The sequence below is a fragment of the Musa acuminata genome, chromosome BXJ3-4 (genome assembly GCF_036884655.1).
Source record: "Musa acuminata AAA Group cultivar baxijiao chromosome BXJ3-4, Cavendish_Baxijiao_AAA, whole genome shotgun sequence".
NCBI lineage: Eukaryota > Viridiplantae > Streptophyta > Magnoliopsida > Zingiberales > Musaceae > Musa > Musa acuminata.
Genome location: NC_088352.1, coordinates 41,306,884 through 41,331,106, shown reverse-complemented (window position 1 = coordinate 41,331,106; position 24,223 = coordinate 41,306,884). Strand labels below are relative to the sequence as shown.

General features: G+C 38.2%; 3 protein-coding genes across 5 annotated transcripts; 2 read left to right on the top strand and 1 right to left on the bottom strand.

Annotated features, from left to right (window-relative positions):
- The first annotated feature begins 498 nt into the window (after window positions 1-498).
- On the top strand, window positions 499-2,576 carry LOC103983488 (transcription factor MYB4-like). The gene is made up of 3 exons (XM_009400702.2): window positions 499-724; window positions 1,420-1,549; window positions 2,159-2,576. Exons 1-3 carry the CDS (start codon window positions 499-501, stop codon window positions 2,574-2,576), a joined length of 774 nt encoding a protein of 257 aa, XP_009398977.2.
- A 12,774-nt stretch (window positions 2,577-15,350) lies between these two features.
- Window positions 15,351-17,195, top strand: LOC135635740 (BOI-related E3 ubiquitin-protein ligase 1-like). Its single transcript, XM_065147035.1, has 4 exons — window positions 15,351-15,629; window positions 15,765-15,853; window positions 15,951-16,297; window positions 16,380-17,195. Exons 1-4 carry the CDS (start codon window positions 15,589-15,591, stop codon window positions 16,884-16,886), a joined length of 984 nt encoding a protein of 327 aa, XP_065003107.1. The 5' UTR covers window positions 15,351-15,588; the 3' UTR covers window positions 16,887-17,195.
- A 1,709-nt stretch (window positions 17,196-18,904) lies between these two features.
- LOC103983060 (probable serine/threonine-protein kinase PBL19) lies at window positions 18,905-23,452 on the bottom strand. Of its 3 annotated transcripts, none has more exons than XM_009400206.3 (6): window positions 23,254-23,452; window positions 22,942-23,161; window positions 22,211-22,643; window positions 20,359-20,619; window positions 20,047-20,169; window positions 18,905-19,565 (listed from the first exon to the last, which is right to left on the bottom strand). In XM_009400206.3, exons 3-6 carry the CDS (start codon window positions 22,583-22,585, stop codon window positions 19,056-19,058), a joined length of 1,269 nt encoding a protein of 422 aa, XP_009398481.3. In that variant the 5' UTR covers window positions 22,586-22,643; window positions 22,942-23,161; window positions 23,254-23,452; the 3' UTR covers window positions 18,905-19,055. The 3 variants fall into 3 exon arrangements, with proteins under 3 accessions (XP_009398481.3, XP_065003739.1, XP_065003740.1); XM_065147667.1 differs by having other exon boundaries at window positions 23,060-23,161; XM_065147668.1 differs by lacking the exon at window positions 23,254-23,452 and having other exon boundaries at window positions 23,060-23,236.
- Between the last annotated feature and the right edge of the window lie 771 nt (window positions 23,453-24,223).

The window sequence follows — 24,223 nt, the reverse complement described above, 5'->3', positions numbered from 1 at the left end:
GCTAAGACTCGAGATCGGGAATTTGGATTCAAATGGCTTGTGATAAGAGACGAAAGAAGGATAGAGAGGAAACGAGAAAGAAAGGGATAGAAAATGCAAGCAAGGACGATTCGATGGCTGGCACGTGTACGGCAATGGCAGGGGGCTACAAGTTGACGACAGAGAGGGCGCCAGTTAGAGTAATGATCCAACAGGGGGAGAATAAATGGTCAAGTACAGAGATGGAGGGCTTTGATTTGCTAATTATCAATACTTATATGAGCGCATGATTCGAAACCCAAAAGAATCCATCTCACTCATCTAGGAAGCAACGGCATGCATGCATCGATCAGGTTTATGTGAACGCCAGTTGAAGATACAGCTCTTTGAGAGGATGGATAACTAAATCTCATCAAATGATTTGCATGGAGGAGTGATGTTATAGATTTCTATACTAGATTGTACCTCTTATAGATCTCGATTCATTCCTATCAAGGACCCCGACAGCAGGCACTGGCGATGGAGTTATTGGTGTCTATTTATGGTGGGATGTGCCGCATCGTAAGAGACGTGGGAAGAAAGGAAAGAATAGAGATGGTGAAGAAGAGGGAGAACGAGGGGAAGAAGAAGAAGAGTGTCATGGCGTGGAAGAGAGGCGCATGGAGTGCTGAGGAGGACCGGAAGCTAGTGGAGTACGTGACTGCCCATGGTGACAAGAAGTGGAGAACCCTAGCGGCCAAAGCTGGTCTGTTCCCGTCACCTTTTCTTCTCACTCCAAGATCACAGCATGCAATGCATGAGCCCGTACCAACTTTACCTCAGGAAAAAGATGGTTTTCTCGAGCATTCAATTTACCGCTGCCGCTGTTGTGGCTTTGAATGGTTCTAAGTTTTTGTGCCCAGGAACACATGACTTCCAGAAAAGAAAGTTCTCTAGCTACAACAAAATCTAATCCTGTCCTCATTCTCCATATCACAGACACCCATCACTTCTCCTCCTTTCCACTCTTTTACTGTTACTTCTTCAACGTAGAAGATCAGGAAACTTGCTCTTGATCTGCTACTGATAAAAACAATGCTACTCATGGGTGTTCTTGTTTCGATTTCGCTGGGAAGAAAAGATCAGAAATCAGATATGCTGTGGCTGTTAAGAGCTTCACCGAGAGAGCTATGTGAAGCTCGAATCATTGTGAACAAAAGAATTTTACAGATTTTATTTTGAAGGCAAAAGACAACTATCACTGCATGCATGACTTATTTCTTTTCTTCGTTATTAGAGGTCAAACTTTTTGGTCGACTAATATTAATTAAACTTATTGTTTTCATGATTACATGTGAATTCTAAACATGAGCATTTAATCAATTTTGGTGACACTAATAAAAAGTGAGTTTAGATATTGGATGACATGTGTTATGATATATTTTCTGATCTGGTTATTAGGGTTAGATAGGTGCGGAAAGAGTTGTAGACTAAGATGGCTGAACTATCTAAGGCCAGGAATCAAGAGAGGCAACATGTCTGAAGAGGAAGAGGACCTCATAATTAGATTGCACAACCTACTCGGCAACAGGTAATATCACTGCATCCACTCCTATTACACGTCTTTCCTATGCTTCATCACTAGATTACTTGCTCCACTGCTATGGCATTATACCCCAAAGACATATTGTTGTTTATTCCTTTTATGTGTTCTGACTTTTCTTTGAGGAAAACGAAAAAGAAGCAGCATTCATATTTATAAATCATTCATGCTAAGTCACTCGACATTCTTGTCCCTTCTCAGGTTGCTAAACACAGTGATAACTTTGATACATAAACAGTGTGGGAGTGTGTGCTTACGTAAAGAATTAGAAATGACAAAGCATAGTAGGAAATGGATTGGAAATCCTAGTAAATGAAATTTTGTCTCCATCTTACTAAAAGCTCCAAAATATATGGATTAAACAGTGAATGTAGTGTTGAGGCTCATAATAGGTAAACTGGAGAGATGAAATGGAAGACAGAAAAATTATCATTGCGACGTCTAAGAAGTTAATTGGGTGCCGCATCTTCCGTGAAACAGCATGACACAATATGGCAGCAGCCATTACTGCATGAGCAAATGAGACCTCCAAGTCTTTTGATGACCTATGGAGGATGTATGTATGATAGTAAGCTGGTGTTTCACTGTTGTACGCAGATGGGCGCTAATTGCTGGGAGACTACCAGGCCGAACAGATAACGAGATAAAGAACCACTGGAATACCCACTTGAGCAAGAGATCCCTCACCATTCAGGATCTTAATGCCAAGATGAACCAGAAACTGGAGAGCTCTTCCGGCGTCGCCAGCCCATCACCGGCGCTTGCATCTGATGCGCTCCCAGTGCTGCACTTGACGGCTGATGGATCGGAGCTCAACGTCGGGCAGCCATTTGACTTCACGTTAAACTGGAATGCGACTGTAAATGAGTTTGAAGCCGAAGGCTATGGCTTTGCTGATCACGAGGAGCTCTTCCGAGGTGGGTCTTCGGTGGATGCACACCGCCACCACCTGCCGCTGGAGTTGGATGAATTGAGTGAGTTCATCGACTGTGAGGAGTACTACTTTGTCAGCTAGAGATGCTATGTCAGCATTCACCTTCTACCGGACTCCACCCAGTAATATTTCATAACCTAATTAGTGTTGTTGAGTCAATCATAACGTTGCAAAATGAGCTGCAATAATTAATGTCTTTGAACATGGTTGATTATTTAGGCTAGTATGATGATCACTATTAAATACATGAATTGGTGGCAATGTTTGATCAAATAAGAGATTCATATTTTCATGATGACCATATTCAATCGATGTATATCTTCCCAATGCTCCTCATGGACATAAAAATTTCTCTCCATTTTCGGCTAAACCTTACTGCTTTATAATTAACTTCTCTGCATAGATACTAAAAGCAAACTACTATAATCTCAGCAGCAATTAATCTACAAAAAATAAATATCTACAAAGAGATTTTTTGTACTTATTATGTATTTACATAAGACTACATTTAATTACCATAAGACAATGTACTTAGGTATTTATTTCACCCATGTGCTCACGAGATATAGAGTGCGGGCGACGTCGACCAGCGTCAGGTTGGCAGAGATGAGGTCGAGGCTGCTGACGTCGGCGATGTCGCTCATCGCGTCCTGCTCCATCGACTGCACGCAGAGGTCGTAGTAGTCGGCGGGGGCAGCGGCCTTGCAGGCGGCGTGGAGGATGGGGGACTCTTGATGGAGGAGGGCGACGAGAAGGGGAAGGAGGGGCTCATCGTACCTCTGACGTCGGTGGGTTTGTCCGCTCCCCCAAGCATTTGGCATCAAGAGGCTCCGTATTGGGCCTTATTTTTGGTTCGGGGCGGATCCTTTGACCTTTCCCTTTGCTTAATTATATGTCCTTTCTTATTTGAATGAGCATAATTGGAATAATACACCGTATTTACTGTTATATTATTATGTTGGGATTGGCATCCATTTTCCGATTTATAGAGTCTGATTGCAAATATGTATGTACATGTTGAAGTTGTTTCTTTATAGTACTGTGAGAACCTTCAGAAATGGCTTCAGTTTCGGTTTGCATGGCCTCTTTTATGCTGCGTGATACAACACCAAATCCGATAGATACTGAGCCATTACATTAAACAGTGGAATCAATCCTATTGTTTCCCTCAAACATAGAATTTAGTGAAACCCCTCCCTTTGAAGACCCGAGTATCGATTCATCATACCGCCACTGTGTCGATTCGATGAGATTTGAGGCAATAGAAGCCTCCATATAATACAAAGTTCTCTTAGCAAGAGAGTGGACTGCAGCACACTACTAAGCTGTCTGCCGATATGAATCCGACCCAACGTATTAACCTCTCTGGTTAACAACGATGTATCTTTACGGAGACTTGTCAAAACCTGAGGAGTTGGATGAGTTGTATCAGTTCAAGAGATTGAAAATTGATGGAAGGCTTGCAGAGCTTCCAAGCATCAACAATAGGAAAAATCCCAAGTGAAACAAGTCAAGGCCGTCAAATTAGCCATTAGGAACCGCACGTATCGTCACTTCGAAGCTTTCACGGCCTCCAACATCCATAGGCTTTTTGCTGTGAGCCTGCCATGGTTCTCAAGCAACTCCATCTCTTTGTAGCTTTCACTCTCACGATGATGCTCCTTCTTTACCTTTCCCTTTTTCTTGCACACCAAAGCCACCCTAGCAATCAAAGTGGTGGTCTCGTGCACATCAAAGCTAAGCTACCTCACGATCCAAATGGTGATGGCCACCCATAAAGGGAATCCATAGTAGTTGTCAAAGGAGATGTACTTACGAGGCGAAAGATAATTTGGACTTCGTGACTCACCAAAGTCACCATTTAAATCCATTTCGCAAGCTGGTGGGATCGTTTTCATGTGCTTGGCCTTCTCATTGCTTGATTCTTCCACCTCTTCCAACCACAATTTCTTTGATTGAGGTAGACTTGTTGAAACGAAGGCACCGATATCCTTGAAGGAGGAGGTCTCTATTCTTCACCACTTAATCTAGAATAATAATCAATAGGGTGTAATTTAACACTTAAACAAGTGGAGAAGCATCAATATTTTTTGTGAAAATTCTAAAAGGGAAAAGCCATGGGACACCATATTAATTTCACTAATAAATGAGACTAAGGGTATAAGAAAATCCATCTAGCTTCTTTAGTAGTGGACATAATGCTTTGCTTCTATGAATTCATTCTTAATCTGGTGATAACAATCAACAACAAGTATATGTTGACACTCCACAATAATATAAATCCATCTTGCTTAAAGTCCTTTTCTTTCCTTTTTTTGGTGGAGGTTCATTTCTTTATAAATATGCCTATTCTTTTTATAATTTTGGTTGCTTGTTTCATCTAAAAATATAAAAGGAGCCTCCTAATGTTCAAATTATTTGAAGTCTAGCACATGGATATTAAATTAAGAATATTTAATTTTTTATTTATAGGATTTACTATAGTCTTCTTATACCTCTGTCTTTTTCTCGTATTAATAATAGTAATAGTTTTATGTCTCGTATTAATAATAGTAATAATTGATTTTTTTTAATATTTTTCCTAATAACTCTAGACAATCATCTCAATATTCTCATTTCAATGATACAAAATTTATATATATTATTTCTTAATTATCTAATGATGAGATCCATAGAAAATTATAAGTCTAACAACATTCCTATAGAATGGTTTTTTTTAATGTGAATGGTATCTATTGATCATGCAAAACTCATGAAATACCTATCCATTTTAATACTTAAAATTTTACTATATGAGTAATATCTCTATCAATTTCTTCACCTTATTACATAACTAATTTAAGATACCTAGAATTTTTATATTCACCTTAACTATATTATTAGGTCTACTCCTAATATTATTCAAATTACATCTCATATTATATTCTACTTCATTTAAAACCTGTAATAATCAAGTTTGATTATACACCTGTAATAATCAAGTTTGATTAGTCTACTCCTAATGATCAAGTTTGATTATACACCTGTAATAATCAAGTTTGATTATATATTTTTCAGAAAAGATAAACATAGAAGTTTATCTTTTCTGAAAAATATATATTATACTCCTTCACAATAGAAAATCTTTTTAATCTCATTTTCTTCCATTTTGAGCTAAACCAAGAATATTGATTTACCGTTTTTCAATTTTGAATCTTTCAAGCACCTATTCGATATGTTTTATGCCCCAATCACATTTGATTTTCACGCTAAAAAATGTTCTTTTGTCGATTCAAAATCTATCATGTCAAACAAGGCATTCAATTCTTTCATCAACTTGTCAAGTCTACTTGCATCTCACAAGCTCGAAGCATATCATCAACATAGAAAAATAGAATCATAATAAGAACGGATTAAACTTCTCATACTATCGTCAAGCGACTTGCTTTGAATCATAAAAATGTCTTTCCGTGTTTGCATGCCATGAGCTATTTTTACATTTGATGATAATAAAAAACTTTGAGGTCGCTTCATGCAAATCTCCTCCTAAAAATCAGTACCAGGCAAAATTATTTTTTTTTTCTCTTTTTGTTCAATTTAGATTGCAAATGTACAGAAAGAAAGATTACGATAATTGAAGGAACTAAAGAGACATCAAAGGTACCTTCTTTTTGCTCTTCAAACTTCAAAGCCTATAGTTGTGCTTTGTGCTCAGCTTAATTTGCACTATCATTTTCTGGCATAAATACTTGAATTCTTGAGGGTTTTTTTTTTCTCTCGTATCAAAACTTATAAATATATTGAGCCTATTTCTAATAGTTTAAGCTTTTGGGATTATTGATCATACAGTCAAAATTTGTCTCATTGAATCAGTGTAGAACATGATGTATTTGTCTCTCTTTTATGTTGTTTAATTAAGAATATTTACATAGTTAGTAGTCGTTCTTCGTCTGGGCTGAGACCATACACTTGAGTTTAATTTACATGTCAAACCTGAACTGGTATAATCTTCTTAAGATGTTGGAATTATTAATTACCCAATCAAAATCTTTATCAGCTTTTCAGGAGAAGGATCTTGTTGGCCTCCAATATCATATTCATCTTGTTCCACATCCCCTTCCACCATGAAACCACCTAAAAAGGAATTGGTCTAAGATCACTAAGATCACATACACTTGTAGTAGATTCCTCCACCCTTTTGAAAAATCCTAATTGGTTTGGCCTTCAAAGAGATACCATCTCACCTTTTGACCAGCTCTATTTCTTCTTTTTCCAAAGCAACAAAAAAAAAGAAGAAGAAAACTTTGCTAACTAGAACTAAGACAGATCCACAAGATCGTTGGTATCCAAGCAAACCAGAAAAATCAAGTTCAGAAGGTCATGCTCCAATCTAAAAATGAAAAGATTTGATGGCACAAGATAAAAAGGCCGACCAATTGTCAACAACATTCCCTTCCTTAAATTCATGAGAAAATTTATTTAGGTAAAAGTATCGACTTCTACATCCCAAGAAGTACATGATCTTGACTTATCATCAAGCTTAATTCTCTAAATTTTTGGCACAAGAACAAAACTTTACACAAAAGAACTCAAGTGCATGTAAGAGGCTTATTTTTCAGTCCTCCACTTCTATAGATAGTGACCTATGAGTTAAATTGTCTCTATATATCAGTCTTCTTGCCATATTCACAAAGCCAAATCTTTAGTTTTTATGTAAGTAGTAAAATACATGTGTGGGAATGCTTGACCTGAAGCACTGCCATCAATCATCCAATCTAAGTCTTCATCTGAAGTGGATGCAGGAGAGGTCAAATCACAAGTTGGATAAGATCATCAGATCCCCACTGAAAGAAACCATGATGCTATGCTGTTCTTATGCTCCTTTAAAACAACACAGTTGAGCCGAGGCTGAGGAAAGTGGTGATTCCAACACAAATAGCATCATCGAATGACCTCTTTTTGTTGCCAAATCTTCCTGAATCTGCTACAGTAGATGACACTGTTAGAAGCAATTATGTGGAATTTATGTACTGGCATTTCAATGTTTCCTTGTCATACCCCATATCAGATCTGCAACACCACTTTCACGGTACCAACTTGTGTGGCTTTGGATGAAAAGCATGTAAAATGAAAGCACCAAATTAGGTACATCAACAGTCCTCAGTGCTCCAGCATTGCATCAAGTAAAAGACAACAAGATAAGTCTTACCATCTCGAAGATTACTCATCTAGCACTTGTTTCAAGCTAGATCAACAGAAGCAACAGCCAAAGTTCTCCCACCAACGTTTCTTATCTGCCAGTTTCCGCATTTAAGATTTCTGCTCCTCCAACTTTAAATTGCAGTTCCTCTAGATTTGTATTATGGATCAAAAAGTGGAGGAAAGAAATGAACTCACGAATTGTCTCTTCCTTTTGCATGGTTAAACTAGCTTATCTTTGTTCCCAAGCTAACTCGATGTTTTGTCCACGTGATTAGATGCCAATCCAAGCACACTCATGAGGAACATCAAGCGTATATTGCTGTTACACTTTGCTTACTTTCAAATTCACAACCAATAAGAGTCTTCGTCACACTCTTTGGTTTTGGTATCAACAACATGTCAGAAAGAAAAGGAGAGTGCTCGGTTTTTTGTTGGGACAAATTAGAGAGAGACTTGGGACGTAGTGGGAGGTTTTTCTATGTAGCACAAAGAAGATACATGTGGGCAGGCATGTTGTGTGATGACGTGGGAAGAGATCAAGTTCACAACCATCCCAATACATACAACCAGGAAGTCTTCGAACTTGACGAGATTCAGATCAAGAAAGAAAGTAAAGGGAAAAAGACAAGAAGTGAGAGTTCCTCATTGTCTAAATCACACCAAGTAGAAGGATGTGGAAAGAGCAACGCCTTTAAATTGTTGACGGTGATTTGGTCTTGAAGATAAGCATTGGCCACATAGTGCATTACACAAGGAACAAAAACCTTAATGAGGTTGGAAGCATCGGTCATGGCATGGCTTTAGGTGTTTGTAAACATTAACAACGTTAGTGTTCATGAGAGTGATGAAAACCTAAATAGGTATTGTCTCGAAGTAAGTCATACTTGCACTAATCCATGCCCGAGCAAATCTCAGCAAGGGCTCCTCGAGCACTAATGTATGTCACCTGGAACTTTGGAAATAGAGTTCATGGATGTTTCAAATACTAATAAAGTCCAAGATATACACACACACACATATATATATATAGGTAAATGTTCAATAGCATACAGGAAATAATTGGGTAGAATACAAGATGGCTGAAGTTAAACCTTCTAATTTAAGCAGCACAAACTCACTCAATCAAGACCAGTGCTTCTACTTCATGCATTCTTCAAAACCTTAAACTTCTGCCACATGGAAACAACATGCCATGTATATATAAAAGAAGAGAGCTGCATGGAATGAGTAGCAGCTTTATGGAGTTTTGCTGGTCTTCTAATTCTACTCTTCTTTTCTCTTTTAATTGCCACCTTCAAACAGGTTATGATTAAACAGCTAAGGCCTTTACGCATGCAGTCATGTCAATTCTCTCTTTACATGCTAGAAATTTCGAAATCTTGTCTAATTAGTGTGTTTTGCAAGGCAAATTAAGTTAAGGCTTATCAGTAGCTATGTATATAATCAAATCTAATCTTTGGGAAGCCTTTTCCTACCCCTAACAGTATCTCTTGGGAGTTGAAAGTAATTCCTTTATCTTCCCTTTGTCGACAAGCTTTAGATGCGTCCACTCTTCAGTACAAGTACTCGAAAAGTACGTTGTTCATGCATTGGCTTCGGCATTGTCAAGGACTATGTCGATATCCCCACATATTATAATGAAATCTGTATAGTACTGAATTGCTCTATAGATGATTCCAGTGCTGCATTGCTAGCTTAGTCGATTAACATGCACTGATACACTTGTGGGCTTAGATATTTCTTTTCTTCTTATTCTCCATTCCCTCCTCATTTATTTTTTCTTGTTTTAAATTTGTTTGCTTCTCCTATTCCATTTTCTTTATTTTTTCTTTGCTCTTGTTGATCTCCTCCTCCTTTCCTTCTACTATTCCTTCTCTTCTTTTGTTGATGGTTACAGCCAAAAGAGCATGGAGCCCCATATCCACAATAGCACAGGAAAGCAGTAAGAACCTACCGATGGGGAAGATGGTAGAGATGTATTTTTTATATTAATAGTGCTCAAATAACCCTTTTATCATTTCAACATAATTTATATATATATAAATATTTTTCATCATTAAAGAACTATGTTTTTCAAGAATGAATGGTAAAAATAGAATTCAATCTCAAAATCTTAATCAGAATCCTCAAATTATCGACAACTCCTGATGAATGATTATACTACACTATCACTAGATCAATATTATCGCAGATCTTGATTTTGTTTTTGAATGTGATTAATCTTTTAATAGGATTAGATAAATCCCAAGCATCGGATCATGCTTTTCCTTATCAGAGATATGTATGTTTTGCACTCGAATCTAAGATTCCGGGTTCTTAGCTGTGGTTCAACCAGCTTAGACAAATGAAGCATGTCCCTTTTCTAGATCAGATTGCCACACAAGCAATCAAAATGAGTTCTTGCAACACATTGAAAGATATTTCACATTTTTAAAAGGTTGAATGACCCTAACAAATATCTTAAGTGGAGAGAGAGAGAGAGAGAGAGAGAGAAAGAGAGGGGTGTTATGGGTTTCTATTCATTGCCTGGCCTCACAACCACATGAACCCTTCACTCCCAACCCACCACTCGCAAAGAAGAAGCCACATGTGATGGGGAGGTTAAACCTCCCCACAGAGCACTTCAAATGTGGGAAAGAAACAAAGCTTCTTGTTGTGATTCCAACGCATCAGACCATACATGAGGAAGCCAAGAGGGGAAGGATTAGATGCTCCCCCTATCGCTCATGCATGGGTCTCACTTTCAGAGGTAATGGTGGCAAAGAGGGTTAGGTGAAGAACAGGAGAAGGTGTCAGTGAGGAATGGGGATGTGTGCAAGATGGTGGGTGAGGAGATCATGATAGCATTAAGAAGGGGGAGGGAGATGACATCCCCAGCTTGAAGCAGCGTGGTGGCAAAGAAAAGGATTCCTGACAACCAACTCCCCTTGGTTGTCTGTACTACTAAGAAGAGATGAAAGACTTTGGGTGCCTCTTAATAATGTTTGGCTTTATGATGGGAGTGCAAGCTTGGAGAAATCTTGTGTGGCATATCATTGACACCACTCAACACAACTTTTTCTACCTTGCTCAGTTCTCTCTCATCTTCTTTTATCGTGAGAAGCATGCTTGAATGCATAACAATATCAACAAAGCTTTGTCAAGGAATAGTGGGTTCCTTCTTTTTACACAAAGAAGGTTTCTGCTATGAAGTGCAGCAATGTCACATGATACTGGTGGCTAAGGTGGGCAGAGCTTTCAGACAATGCAATGGGGTACTGCAGTGGAGGTGAGATGGTGGTGGAGGAAGGAAACGTATTAAAAGCTATCCTCTTCTTTCTTCTTCATGTCCAAAGCCTGTGAGTGGTTGAATCAGGCAGTGGTGCATGTGAGTGCTTTGATTCAAGAGGTGACAGTTGCAACATCAAGAAAGAAAATGGCACTGTAGGAATCCTTTTCCCTCCCCCTCCCTAAACCTTTTTCTTCCAACCATGAACTATGACCATCGGCAGCCATTCCAATAATGTTGAAGAAGTAGCTCCTATTTGAATAGTTAAGCTCCAAACCTTACAATGGTGTTTCTTAAGCTTGATGATCTCTAAGAAAACTTTGGATGGGAGAATGCTCTCACCTTAATTTAGCATCAAATTTATGCTGACTAATCCTGATTATTTCTTTGACCAAGATGACATAATAATAGGCAAGAATGAAGATACCAATTTTGATAAAAGATGACAACAATGGTCACATACAAGTATTATTAGTTCTCCACAAAACATATGTTCCTTCCATCAAAATGCACAGCCATTCAACTAGTCATGATGAGGTTGGCATATGTTTTTATTCTCCAAGGCCCACCATGTTTACCTTTCTCTCAACTACAAGTCTTGGCCAACCCCTTGACATAATGGTGGTGAGATGGGAAATGGTTGCAATGGGGACTCATATTTGAGGTGTGAAATGTGATCACTACTGCCACCAACACATGTTGTTGGGAAGATAAGCCGACAAAGAACAAACCCCACACATTACCTCTATGTCATACCTCTCTGTATTCTTAGCAAGCTTGTCTTTGGCTTTAAGTGGCCATGGAAGCTCCTGCTTTGACTCAATTACCACCATCTAATATATAATTATCAATGAAGAAAGAGGTGGTAATCTTTCAGAGTTTGGTCCCTTTTTTTTCTCGAGTTGATAAGATACATGTTTCCATTTGTAATTTGACCTATTTGTAAAGCTAGTGTTTTGAATCGACATTTTTAATAGTGAGGGAACCGTTTCAATCTCTTATTAGATTTGCATCACCATCATATAATAAATCCAATGAGAGATACCATATCATAAAAAGAAAACAGATGTTTATGTTCATTATACTATTTTGAAGACTTATAAGGTTTGAATAAATAAAGTATAAAAAAAGGAAAAATATTAACTACTTAACACAAAATGATTACAAAGATATAGAACAGCATCGGTCTCAATAAACTATTAAAAACTAATAGAGGACACTAATGATCTCATTCAATTCCTTTTCCCCTTTTACCGAAGGTTTCTTTCATCATTATTATTACTATTGTTGTCACTCCTATATCAAATAGAATGGGAGTTCATAATTATGTGCCTCAAGGGGTACAAGGATCAAAATCTCTCACTTTTTTTTTTTAATATATATTATGACTTATTCTTAATCTTTTGTACCATTAATATGTGTATTCATTTATTGTAATGCATGTGAATTACTTGACCAATAAGTATATTAGGTGGCCATGTACCCTTTTAATTATTGAGAAATATCCAATCACACAAACAAATGCTTGCCATTAAAGACACCCTTAAATCAATATTGGAATACTTCAAAATTTTACTAGTAATCAGCACAACTCAAACATTACCTTCCACTGCAGTATTCTCTTCGCCTGTGTAAATGGAATTCAAAGGTTTTCCATCCATTAATCTCTCTCTCTCTATCTCTCTCTCTCTCTCTCTCTCTCTCTCTCTCTCTCTCTCTCTCTCTCTCTCTCTCTCTCTATATATATATATATATATATATATATATATATATATGAGGAAGATATTCAAAATATAAATTATAACATTTATTTTGTTTGCAGTTTAAGCTTTTAGACATAGTGACATTGAACAAAATCTTGAGATACATATGAATACCATCATAGAATCATATCACTACAAAAAAAAAAAGGTGATTAAATCAAGTTTCGTAATATATTCCTTTGTTTTGAAAGATTAATAAGTCACCAAGGACGACCTCTTCCATCAAACAACAAAAGTAAGATACAAGCAAAGGAGAATTTATTAGAAATTCTTCTTCCATGTAGCTATCAAATCTCCATGAAGCTAAAATTTGAATTCCATGCCCTTTCTTTTCTTATATGCTAAATTATTGAGTTCACAAAAGGAAGCCAAATTGCTGTGTGTGTAGTTTTGGTAGTGACATGTACCAAAAGGGACCGCTCCTCAATGGAGGGATTAGATGCTTAATGGTGAGTAAGAATCTCCATCCTTTGGCCTTCTCTTTCTAGTATCTTTTTCTCCCTTCTCATGCCAATTGTCTATCTTTTCATAATTTAATTCAAAATGATATATTACTCTCTTTTTTTATATATCCTAACATGTCTCCATGTTTATTTCTTGTTTTAGATAAATTTACATCCATTTTACTAGTATTTGATTTTTATATGAATTATACATATGCCTTAATACTTGAAAGATTTGCAATAACAAAGAAAATTGATATGTTAAAAGATATGTTATATTATTATGCACTCATCTTAAACCGTATTACACTAATATATTTCACTAACTATGGACCATCAAACAATTATCAAAAATTTATAAATCGCCCAAGTCATATGGACATATGGATCAAAATCGATTCGAGTTGTTTTACATTTAATGATTGTCTTAATTTTTAAGAGTATTTTATAAATTTCCAAGAAGGGGGTTTATCTAATAAAATCTTAAAATTTGAGATTTTTCCTTATAAATCATCCCAAATATATGTAGCTCAGCATCATCATGTAATTTTGTAAGTTAAATTTTAGAAAAGATTGAATGGTAATATTTAAAGCAAGGTTTGCTTATACAAGGAATTGGCAGAATAAAAAGTGGAAACATATTGCTGGTTTTCTAGATTTTTGGCTGTCAAATTTGACATAGTTTTGCCATTATAAATTCAACCAATGCTTTTATTGACTATGATGAACCATTTCATAAATAAAGTCAAGCATGAGATGTTCCTTCTTCCTTTCTAAAAAAGGGGCAAATGTTCAACAGATGATAGTTTCTGGAGAAAACATTGAATTCAAATAAAGGACCAATTATTAGTATAATTTTGTCTACATAAAATTTTCAGTGGAGACTGTATCTGATATCCCCCCTTCAGCATATACTTTTTATGTGGATGTGAAGCACTGCAGAGTTTTCTTTTCTTGAAATCAATTGCAAATACATAATCTTTTACACACCTTCCTAAACAATAGCAATCCATTTATGCTATAATTTGACTTCTCATAAGGTTTGAACAGGCATTTAATGTCAATGATTTGAAATTCTAAGAAGATCATAAGTAAATCAGGCACCTACTTTTCTTCTATTTATTCTCCAATTGAAACAAAGCATCCTATTTATGAAACTACTTTACTTTACCTACAGCTAATTAAATAGATTTTTTTTTTTATAAAAAGCATCAAATGACTTTTTTCTTCAGAAAACTTTTTTTCTGATTTTTTTTCCGAATTATAGTCATTTCAGACAAATGGAAAAAATATGCATTATTTTCATATGTTTATATGTATATATTCTGATATCTGCCTTAAAAAAAGTATAAATGGGAAAATAATTCTAATATGAGATTTGTATCAAAGCTACATATCTAACCTAATAAAGTATAAATGAGAAAATAATTCTTAGACAATATTTATTCTAGATCCATTTTACCAAAAATGAGAGTTCCAAATCTCACAATAATTCTTTTTTGAAACCTGAAGTGTCAACATTGAATTATGTTTCTGCTACTTATTTTTTGAAAAAAAAAATCCAAAATAAGGGCACCATAAAAATAAATCTGCAAAACATACCATAATTCACAAAGCTTGAGAAATCCTTTCCATTCAATGTAGGAATAGGATAATAATACTACTTGTCTCATCTTTGTCAATTTGGCTATCTGGTAACCATGTCAGTGGTAGAAAAAAAGGACGGGGGGGAAGTATCTGGCAAACCAACCCAGGTTAGGTTGCAGAGGTGAATCCCACCACCAATTTTTATGTTCCAAGATAAGGAAGGAGGAGGACAAGCTAAAGCTGTTGATTTTGTTTGAACCAAGCTTCAAAGCCAAGGAAAAAGATAGAGAGAAAAAGAGAGAGAGAGAACAGATGCAAAAGAAAAGGAAGGTCAGTCACAAAATAAGCAGCACCAAATGATAAAAGACTCCAAGAGGAGGAAGAGAAGGAGGAGGAGGAGGAGGAATCCCCTCCTCCCTTTTCTTTTCCAGTGTCCGAACAATTGACAACCAACAACCACCAAAAGCTATCAACTCAATTCAAGAAAAGAAAAAGGAAGGAAGAGAAATAAAATAAAAAAGAATGGAAGGGATTAGTCACAAATGAATCCAATTAAGGAGAGTGGATTAGTGTTAATTATGGTTAGCAACTCCTCGTTCCAGAGAAGCCCAGCACATCCAGCTCTATTATCTTTCCCCCTCCTCCTCTCCCTCTGTCTATAATATACATGTGTGCGTGAGAAGTGCTTGCGAGAGGGAGAGAGGGGGAGGGGGTGGGGGAGGGGGGGAGCATAAGAAGGCCGTTCTGTCTTTGAGGCACCTCCTGTTTGATGCGGAGAAGCGTTGGAAATGAGATAGGAGAAGTTTTCCTTGGTTCTTGTCGCTGATTCTTCTTTCTCCTCGTTCTACCGAATGGCACTTCAAGCCCAATACCCATCCAACTTTGTGCTCAGGTGCCTTTCCGTTCTCCTCGGATGAATTCTTCGCCCAAGTCCTAATCTTTATGGAATTATGCGGTCGATTGTTACGGATTTGGTGTAAAGTTCTGATTTTTAGGGGGTGATTGATGGCTTGTGGAATTGATGCAGAAGGGAGCAGGAGAGGAAAGAGATGGAGTCTGCTCCGCAGGTCGCGACTGGCTTCCTCGGCCAGTCGGCGGTGCTCGTGACCGACGGAGGTGAGATAAAGGTTCCTCCTTTTTGTCTTTGTTGGATTCGTCGATTTCGATCTGTTCCTTCGATGTCTGAGATGGAGATGGGCTCGTTGGTTGGCAGCGAATGGTAATGCGCAGAAGAGAAGTAGGGAGGCTGCCGGCATTCCATTGGCGCCGCCGCCTCAGCAGCAGAATCACCCTGTTAGCCTCATCTCGCTGCAAGCACAACCCTGCTCTCCAGCACTTGTAAATCTTGCTCCTCAGCACCAAATACACCAGCCTTCCCTGCTTACCACCTGTCTTGGTCTCGCCTCTGAGGACAAGCAACACCACCGGAGCCCGAAGCAATTCAATCTCTTCTCTTCCTCCCCTTCCTCTTCTTCTTCCTGTTCTTCTCTCTTCTCCAGAGAACTCGCCGCACAAATCAACCATCAGAATAACGAAATCGAGCAGTTCCTCCTCGCCAAGGTACCCATTTTTCTTTCTTTCCGCTCTTCCTTTTTCTCCTCCTGAGACACAGGAAAAATTGCCCCTTTATTTACATTTGTAGGGAGAACAACTGCGGCGGGAGTTGGCGGAGCGACGGCAGAGGCACTACCGTGCTCTGCTGAGCGCAGCGGAGAAGTCGGCCGCGCGGCGGTTACGGGAGAAGGAGGCAGAGGTGGAGCGTGAGGCCAGGAGGCGCGCCGAGCTCGAGGATCGCCTCGGCCGCCTGCGCACCGAATCTATGGCGTGGCAGGCCAAGGCCATGGCGGACCAGGCGACCGCCGCAGCCCTGCACGCCCAGCTGCAGCAGGCGGTCGCGGCGCGTCCTCCCCCAGCGGCAGGTGGCGAGTGCGGAGACCCACCGACGGCGGAGGACGCCGAGTCAGCTTACGTGGACCCGAATCGAGTCGAGCACGAGGTGGCATGCCGGACGTGCCGATGGCGCCGAGCGTCAGTGGTGCTCCTTCCCTGCCGCCACCTCTGCCTCTGCGACGCCTGCGAAGCGGCCGCCGAGCTGTGCCCGGTCTGCGCCTGTGCCAGAGCCGGAAGCGTCGGAGTCTTCCTTTCCTGAGATCCCCCAATCTCCACACCTCACCCCCACGATCAACTCCATCATCAGCCGTCCAAATTACAAGACCTTCAAAAAAAAAATCCAAAAAAATAAAAAAAAACCTGAAAGAAGATTAAAAAGAAAGGGGTGACTTTTTGGCTGCGCTCTCATATATTTCCTTACACTTCAATTTTCTTTTATTATTGCGTTTGGGGTCAATCCATATAACATAAATTCTTTTGTTTGGATTACGTGGATAAGCTTAAATTTTGTACAAAGTTGTACCTATTAATTTGCATGAAATGGTTATTCGCGATCGCGTGACTGCGAGCAGGTGTTCCGCGGGTGTCTGGTGTACCTGCAGCACACTGTATGCTTGCTTTAAATAGCTTAGATGTCATCCCTCTTATTTAATCGCGCCACCTCAACACGTGATTTGGTGAGCAGTGATCACATGGCTGTCCACCTCAATAGCGGTATGTAGTGTGTGCCAGATAGTAAGTCTGATGCATATAATTCTGGCCGTCAGTGACATGTAGATGTTTGTGGAGCATGATGATTAGAAATCTAGCTTATATCCTAAGTATTTGACATAATAATTTTGATATAGACGAGATAGATATTAGAGAGAAATGAAGGGAAGAAATTAAATTGAAATTAAGCGGTTCGATCATAAAGAAAAATATGAACCGGCCCAACCAGCTTGCTTTAGTTTTGGTGGTCAGACTGAACCGGATTTAGTTATGAACCAAGGGAATCATATGCATACAGTACTGCAATTGAACCCGGATAAGTTCCGAATCAAACCGGACCGCTACTCTCCGTTTCCTTTTTATGTTTATGAGTGTGAATTTATATATGTATCATATATGAAGGTTAATTAATTACCAGCATTGTCTATCACGTTTTGGTGCTTTTTTCATGTATGTATGTCTGTCTATAGTAGATAAATCATCATGATATTTTTTTTATTTTGGGTGTCTTTAATTTTTTTTTGTAGTTTTGTGATAATCAAATTCTTTCAGCATCTATATTTATGGACAATTAGCAGACTAATGAGACATAATAATAATAATAATTATTATTATTATTATTATCAGCTTTGTTTTTTCCTTTTTCATTTATGAATTGATTCTGGTTTTCGATGTGGCATATTAGTCGGCAATTAAATTAATTAAAATAAAAAAAATAGAATTTGAAGGTTTTGATATTGAAGAAGGAAATTAAGATTTTAATAAATTGTTTATATTGATGATTTTTTATGTCACATGGATAGTATGCAGATTTTGTCAAATTAGTAAAAAAAAAAAAGTTAACTAATCATAAATGATGGAAGGATTTGATTGCTATAGAACTCTAATCGTGGAAGGATCAATTTAGCAATAAATTGTTTGGGGATCAACTTAAAAGAGATTGTAAATGTTGATAGGAATTCTCTGTATGCTTTGAGATGAATCGTTGGACTCTGTATACTATTAGATTCTTCTCTCTCTCTCTCTCTCTCTCTCTCTCAATCCTTTGTTAGAGATGATAGAAAAATATTCCTCTCATATGCATATTTTAGGCCCAAAGTTGATCATAAATTTACTATAATTCATAGTAACAAATAATAACATAGTGTCTTCCACAAAACTATTGTTAGCTACATTGAATCCCAAATGTCTTAAGGATCACATGAGATATCCCAAATATTGGTAAGATAAAACTTGTGATCCTTAAGACACAAGTTTTATCTTACCAATATTTGGCATATCTCATGCCAGATAGCGAGGAAGGGAACCGTGCAGAAACCCGAAGAATTCAGGGCGTTGCCGCCGGCGCTGCCGTGCTGCTGCATTATTAGTCGGCAGATTGATGGCTGGCAGCCGGTTTATATTCCTTATTCTGGCACCAAAAGGCTGCATCATTATGTGCATGGAAACGTCACCTTTCACCTAATTTATAGGTTGATGTCTGTGTCGGGATTGCTCATATGCTCTACATATAAACCCCACTCAAAATGCTGTGTGCCGACGCATATTTAATGTTACTTATCACACTTTTATATCTAATTCTCAGCATTTCTATAACTAATACCAAAGAAAAAGTTCTTTGAACAAAGTAATCTAGTAGTAACGTATTGGACAAAGGTTGGAGGCATTAGAACCGTACGAACATGAGAACAAACTCAAAGTTTGATCCCCCAACCTTTCACGGTTGCAATCTTCTTCTACCAGCGACATTTGCACTCTCCCCTAATTTGATGAGGTGAAGCATTCGTCTTCTGGCAGATTTTACTGGCTGGTTTGCGGCTTCTGAGGGTGTTTGAGAATGCTCTTCCACGTACTCCTTTTCTCCATCCGAGTCCTCGTGTTGCATTGCTTGTTTTAAGCGCTCCACCACCTCGCTCATCTTTGGACGTTCTCTGGCATGCCTGGATAGGCAGGCATCGGCTAGCATGGCGATCTGCCGAGCAGCTCTTAGAGAATACTTGTTTTCAAGTCGGGAGTCCATTATCATGCTGAATCTCTTGCTCTCTGCAGGAAATTGCTTCACCCAATCCAAGAGTTGCTGTTCATTTTTCGGTCGATTCCGCTCTAAAGAATGCCTGCCGGTCAGGATCTCATACAGAACAACACCGAAGCTCCAAACGTCGCTCTTGGCTGTGAGATGGCCAGTCTCTACGTAATCTGGAGCTGCATAACCATATGTCCCCATTACCTGGTACCACAGAAAACAAAAACCTATCATTTGACATAATGACAAGTGACTAGATGCCGAAATTACAGTAGCTAATGATAAGAAGCTAAATGCAATTTGCATATATAAAACAGCAAAACTGAAAGAGCTAAATCACAGTTTTGAGTATAAACGATGGAACAGCAGCTAATTAATGATGGAGTGTTGGGTATGTTCTCTGCGATCTTTTCAGCTCCTTCCTTGGACATCAAGATGATTTAGGCAATGTCATCTTTACCATCCATGAATTCCTACACTACTCCACTGTCATCTTATCGTAAATTATTTTGTATCTCATCGACCAACAACTTGAACTATAAGTTCACAGAGCTTAATAAATTAGAGTGGACAAAATAAGTATGACTTCATGGAAAAGTGAAGTTCAAGGCTAGCAACCATCCTGAAAAATTACACGATTATGGAAACAAAACTTGCTTTATTATACAGTTTAAAGCCGGCATACCGCTGTTGTTACATGAGTGTGACCTGCTAATGGTCCCTCCCTTGCAAATCCGAAGTCTGACAGTTTTGATTTAAACTCTGCATCCAGTAGCACATTAGATGCTTTGAAGTCACGATAAATCACCTGTACAATTAAGGAAAGTTGCGATTAAACATCTGAACAACTTATGCCAAACCACCCGTTAATCTAAGTTTTGTTCCTGAACTTAGAATATTAGTAATTGCTGAAGAAACCAATAATGAAGAAGTTCATATTGAATAAGTGGAAACAACATGAGTAAAAAAAACAGGTATTTAGTATGTAGAATAATACCTGAACTTCTGAACCCTCATGCAGGTATGCCAATCCTTCTGCAGCACCCAAGGCAATCTGTAATCTTTTGTTCCAGGGCAGCACAGGATAAGCTCTGTTAAATAAATGTAACTCTAGAGTCTTATTTGGCATATATTCATAGACCAACAGTCTCTGAGCACCTCTTTCACCATTCGCAGCACAATAACCGATGAGTTTAACAAGATTTGAGTGTTCCAGTACTCCAAGAAACTGAACTTCTGCCAACCATTGTTTATGCCCCTAAAAAGTAGAGGAACACCCAGAAAGAATGAGTGGTGCACATAAGTAAAGCAAGTGGAGTAATTCATACCAATTAAACTAATAGATGCAACTTCAGCACTAGATTTATAATTGGACTTTAGACTCTGATGACAATCTAGTGATTGACCTGGCTGACTCTGCAATTTTTACCACCATTAATTGGACCCTTTGTTAGACTGTTTGGGTTTCCTTTTTAAAAGGTGTTTGGTCATCTTCAACTATAAACTTAGTTAAATTAAGTATCTCCAAGATAGATACTAGATTTTTCCTCTTGCCGGTTCTCTCATTCTAAGACTATAAGAGCTCAAAGTCTCAAAAATAAAATTAAAAATATAACATAAATTCAAGTAGTTGAAACATATCATCATTCTTTTACTAACATCAAAGAAGGCAATGACATCATGGAGCCAATAATTACTTTCAAAATATAAGCCTGTCAACAACAACAACAAAGCCATAAGTCCCAACTATTTGGGATCAGTTACATGGATCTTTTGTCTTCGCTATTGATACGTGTAAAAAGTTATATGTTAAATTTAAAATACTTAAATCCTTATTTATAATACTTTAAGTTTCACAGTTTTGTCAACCATATGAAGGAAGTGATCCTGAATCCCTCGAGTGCCATCATCCTGAGTCGTGATCAATTCTTTCACTAATGTATCAGCCAGTGATTTATTAATAGATTTAAATTTATCTTTTATAGCCCTTAAATATTCTTGTGCACTAGTTACAAGCGATAATGAAGTCTTTATATTATCTGCAATTATCATTCTTATGAACATTAAGTTGAGTACATTAGATTTTTCCTAAGTATTTATTTCATTAATTTGTTCTATAGTGCTTTCATCAATCAATTCTGTATGTCTTTCAACAAATTATATTAAGTTAAGATCTACTACACCCAATGTAAAATGCATATGCTTTAATTATTCTGAATAATTTGAACTAGATAATATAAAGATACTAAAAGCATAAGAGTATATAGAAAAAATTATTACTATAAAATATAAAATAACATTTAATGTTTTGAGTTTCGAAAATATAATGAACTATTGATGTCATTCATATTTTACCTTTGAGTGAAATATTGATATATTCAGTATTCACTGAAAATGATTTATGAACTAATATCATCCCTGTGGAATATACAACCCTAAACTACTATAAAGATATCCAAAATAATATCATAAAGTCTCATCGCATAATTATTCAAAGTAAATTCTCCTTTGAGATTATTTAAATTTCTTAATTATGTATGTAATTATGAATATTATTAGAACTAAGTCCCTATTCATCTCCTAAGAAATCTTATTATAATTCAACTTCCTTTCTGATGACTGATAATCGTAATCAGAATCTAATCAGATCTGTGATATATCTTACACATATGATATATCTTACTCGGTCAAATTAGACCATATAATCTAACATATTGGACAGCCTAGGAGTTGACTTATAACCACGTTGCAAGTGACCAATCAAACGGGGTTTGTGTGACAGTATGGATACATTAAAAGCATCATATAGAATGACTTGTTTGCTTATAATTCAACAAGTTAAAAGTTACCTGCAAGCCGTTCCGATTAAGCGTCTTGATCGCCACTGTGATGTTATCTCCCGTCCCATCCAGAGGCTTGATGGATCCTTTGTACACACTTCCAAACCCACCCTCCCCAATCTTCAGCATCCTGCTGAAGTCATTGGTTGCATTTCTCAGCTCCTTGAACTGGAAAACTCGCAAGTTGCCGGCCCTCTCCTCGTACAAGTCAGGAATGCTTCGATACGAGGCGACTGAGCCCGAGGATTCACTCCTCTGCTTTGAGACCGACTCCTCGGATCCGTTTGACGACGGTGGGCAGACCGTCGCCGAGCTGGCTTTGGGCTCCGATCTCTGCTGCCGTCTGAACCAGTGTTTCTCCATGAAGTAAGATAGGCACCCCATTCTTCCGAACAGTTGGTGTGCTTCAAGTTGCAACAACTCTTAACAATGCTTGTATCATCTACGAGCAATGGAAGATTACAATCTGATTTTAACAAACTAAGTTTGGAAAATAAACAGAGGAGAAAAAAGAAGGAAAAATAAGCAAAGGAAAAGGAAAAAAAAAGTTGGAGCGTTTAGCAACGGAAAGAAGAAGAACAGATTGAAAACCGAGCAAAATTGCATCTTTTAGGAGAAGCGGAGAAGATAAGATTGAACGAAGAAATACCAGAAGAAAGTGGATGAAATAAGACCAAAGAAAACAACTTCTGCAAAAGAAAGAGCCGTAATCCAAGTGACGGAACAGGAAAGAGGACAACCTAGGATACATGGGCAGCGATGGATACAATCGCGAAAGGGACAAGCAAACACAAGCGAAGGAAGAGAAAGGACTGGCGCAGTAGTAAGGGCATCGACAGGAGTGGGAGACTTGAAAACCTCGAAGGTAAACCAAAATGTTCTCTCGCCTGCTCCGATTTGGTCTCCGCCTCGACCACACGCCCGTATGAGACCCTTCTGTCAAAAGCATCACTTTCTTCGCTGCATATACAAAAGTTGAAACCATGTCAAATCCCACTCCTTTGGTCTCTACGAAGACTTCAGTGGCCATCAAAGACCTCCAAAGGAGAGACCTTTCCCGTGACTACCGATCTACCCAAGCATTCAATAAAGGCGGGCTTCTTCGCCTCATTCTCCCATCCCTTTCATCCCCTTTGGTTGAACGGAAAATGGAACGTAACGAAATCTCAAAGATGACTTCTTTCAAGGACGATCGATAAAAATAACAGTTGTTCTGTACAAGTTTGATTCTTGGCGTTAAGGTAAAGGTGAGTTAGGTAGGAAGCCAAGAGAAAGGTGATGGGCTCACCGTGTGACTGCCTCTATATATCGTCCGTAGAGAATGACACAAAGGTCCTCGGGGTTGTCTTCTCGATGCTTTGGAAGTTGACTCTACTTTTTTGAATGCAAAAGTCCAGGAGGAGGACGACACAACCTCCCATCGATAGAGCAAGCAGGGCAGGACGGAGAGGAAAAGAATCTACGACACGGGCGACACCACTAGATAATTGGACGGGATGAGGAAGAGTCGTCCTACACGAGTTGACCTGACCGGCCTTCAATGTTGTCAGAGTTGCATGGATCGTCGCAAAAGCAGACAATGATACCCGGAGGGCGTTGCCACTACAAGATCGAACGAAAGTTGCCATGAGATCCGTGATTGTACAGTGCCATTTGTATCGACGTAGCACCAGCCCAGGCAAGGCACTGCTGTGCTGGGCCACCGAAGCCGCCATTGTTGATGTCCAAGGCTCGGAGATGGCGTGCTTAATCCTCATAACCAGTGTGTCCGTGTGGCTTATATGTTAATAATACTCTTACTCTGCAACTTATTATCATGTTTGTTTAATTATTTTGAAGAAAAGATATATTCATTAAAATCATGCAAACATCCCCGGGGAGATTCTCTGTATCGCTGCTATCTTCATATATCTTGGTATCCAATCGTGTGGCAGAAATGTTGATAAATATTTTTGGTTGATTTATCAACCAAAAAATTTATATAAATGTTCTACTAAAATGATATAACACATAACTGTGTTT

Coding starts and splice junctions, on each gene's coding strand:
- LOC103983488 (XM_009400702.2), top strand. CDS start 499: ATGGAGTTATTGGTGTCTATTTATGGTGGGATGTGCCGCATCGTAAGA. Junction 725..1,419: donor AACCCTAGCGGCCAAAGCTG/GTCTGTTCCCGT, acceptor TCTGGTTATTAG/GGTTAGATAGGTGCGGAAAG. Junction 1,550..2,158: donor CACAACCTACTCGGCAACAG/GTAATATCACTG, acceptor TGTTGTACGCAG/ATGGGCGCTAATTGCTGGGA.
- LOC135635740 (XM_065147035.1), top strand. CDS start 15,589: ATGGCACTTCAAGCCCAATACCCATCCAACTTTGTGCTCAG. Junction 15,630..15,764: donor CCATCCAACTTTGTGCTCAG/GTGCCTTTCCGT, acceptor GAATTGATGCAG/AAGGGAGCAGGAGAGGAAAG. Junction 16,298..16,379: donor AGCAGTTCCTCCTCGCCAAG/GTACCCATTTTT, acceptor TTACATTTGTAG/GGAGAACAACTGCGGCGGGA.
- LOC103983060 (XM_009400206.3), bottom strand. CDS start 22,585: ATGGGGTGCCTATCTTACTTCATGGAGAAACACTGGTTCAGACGGCAG. Junction 20,620..22,210: donor TTAATCGGAACGGCTTGCAG/GTAACTTTTAAC, acceptor TCTACTTTTTAG/GGGCATAAACAATGGTTGGC. Junction 20,170..20,358: donor ATGAGGGTTCAGAAGTTCAG/GTATTATTCTAC, acceptor TTAATTGTACAG/GTGATTTATCGTGACTTCAA.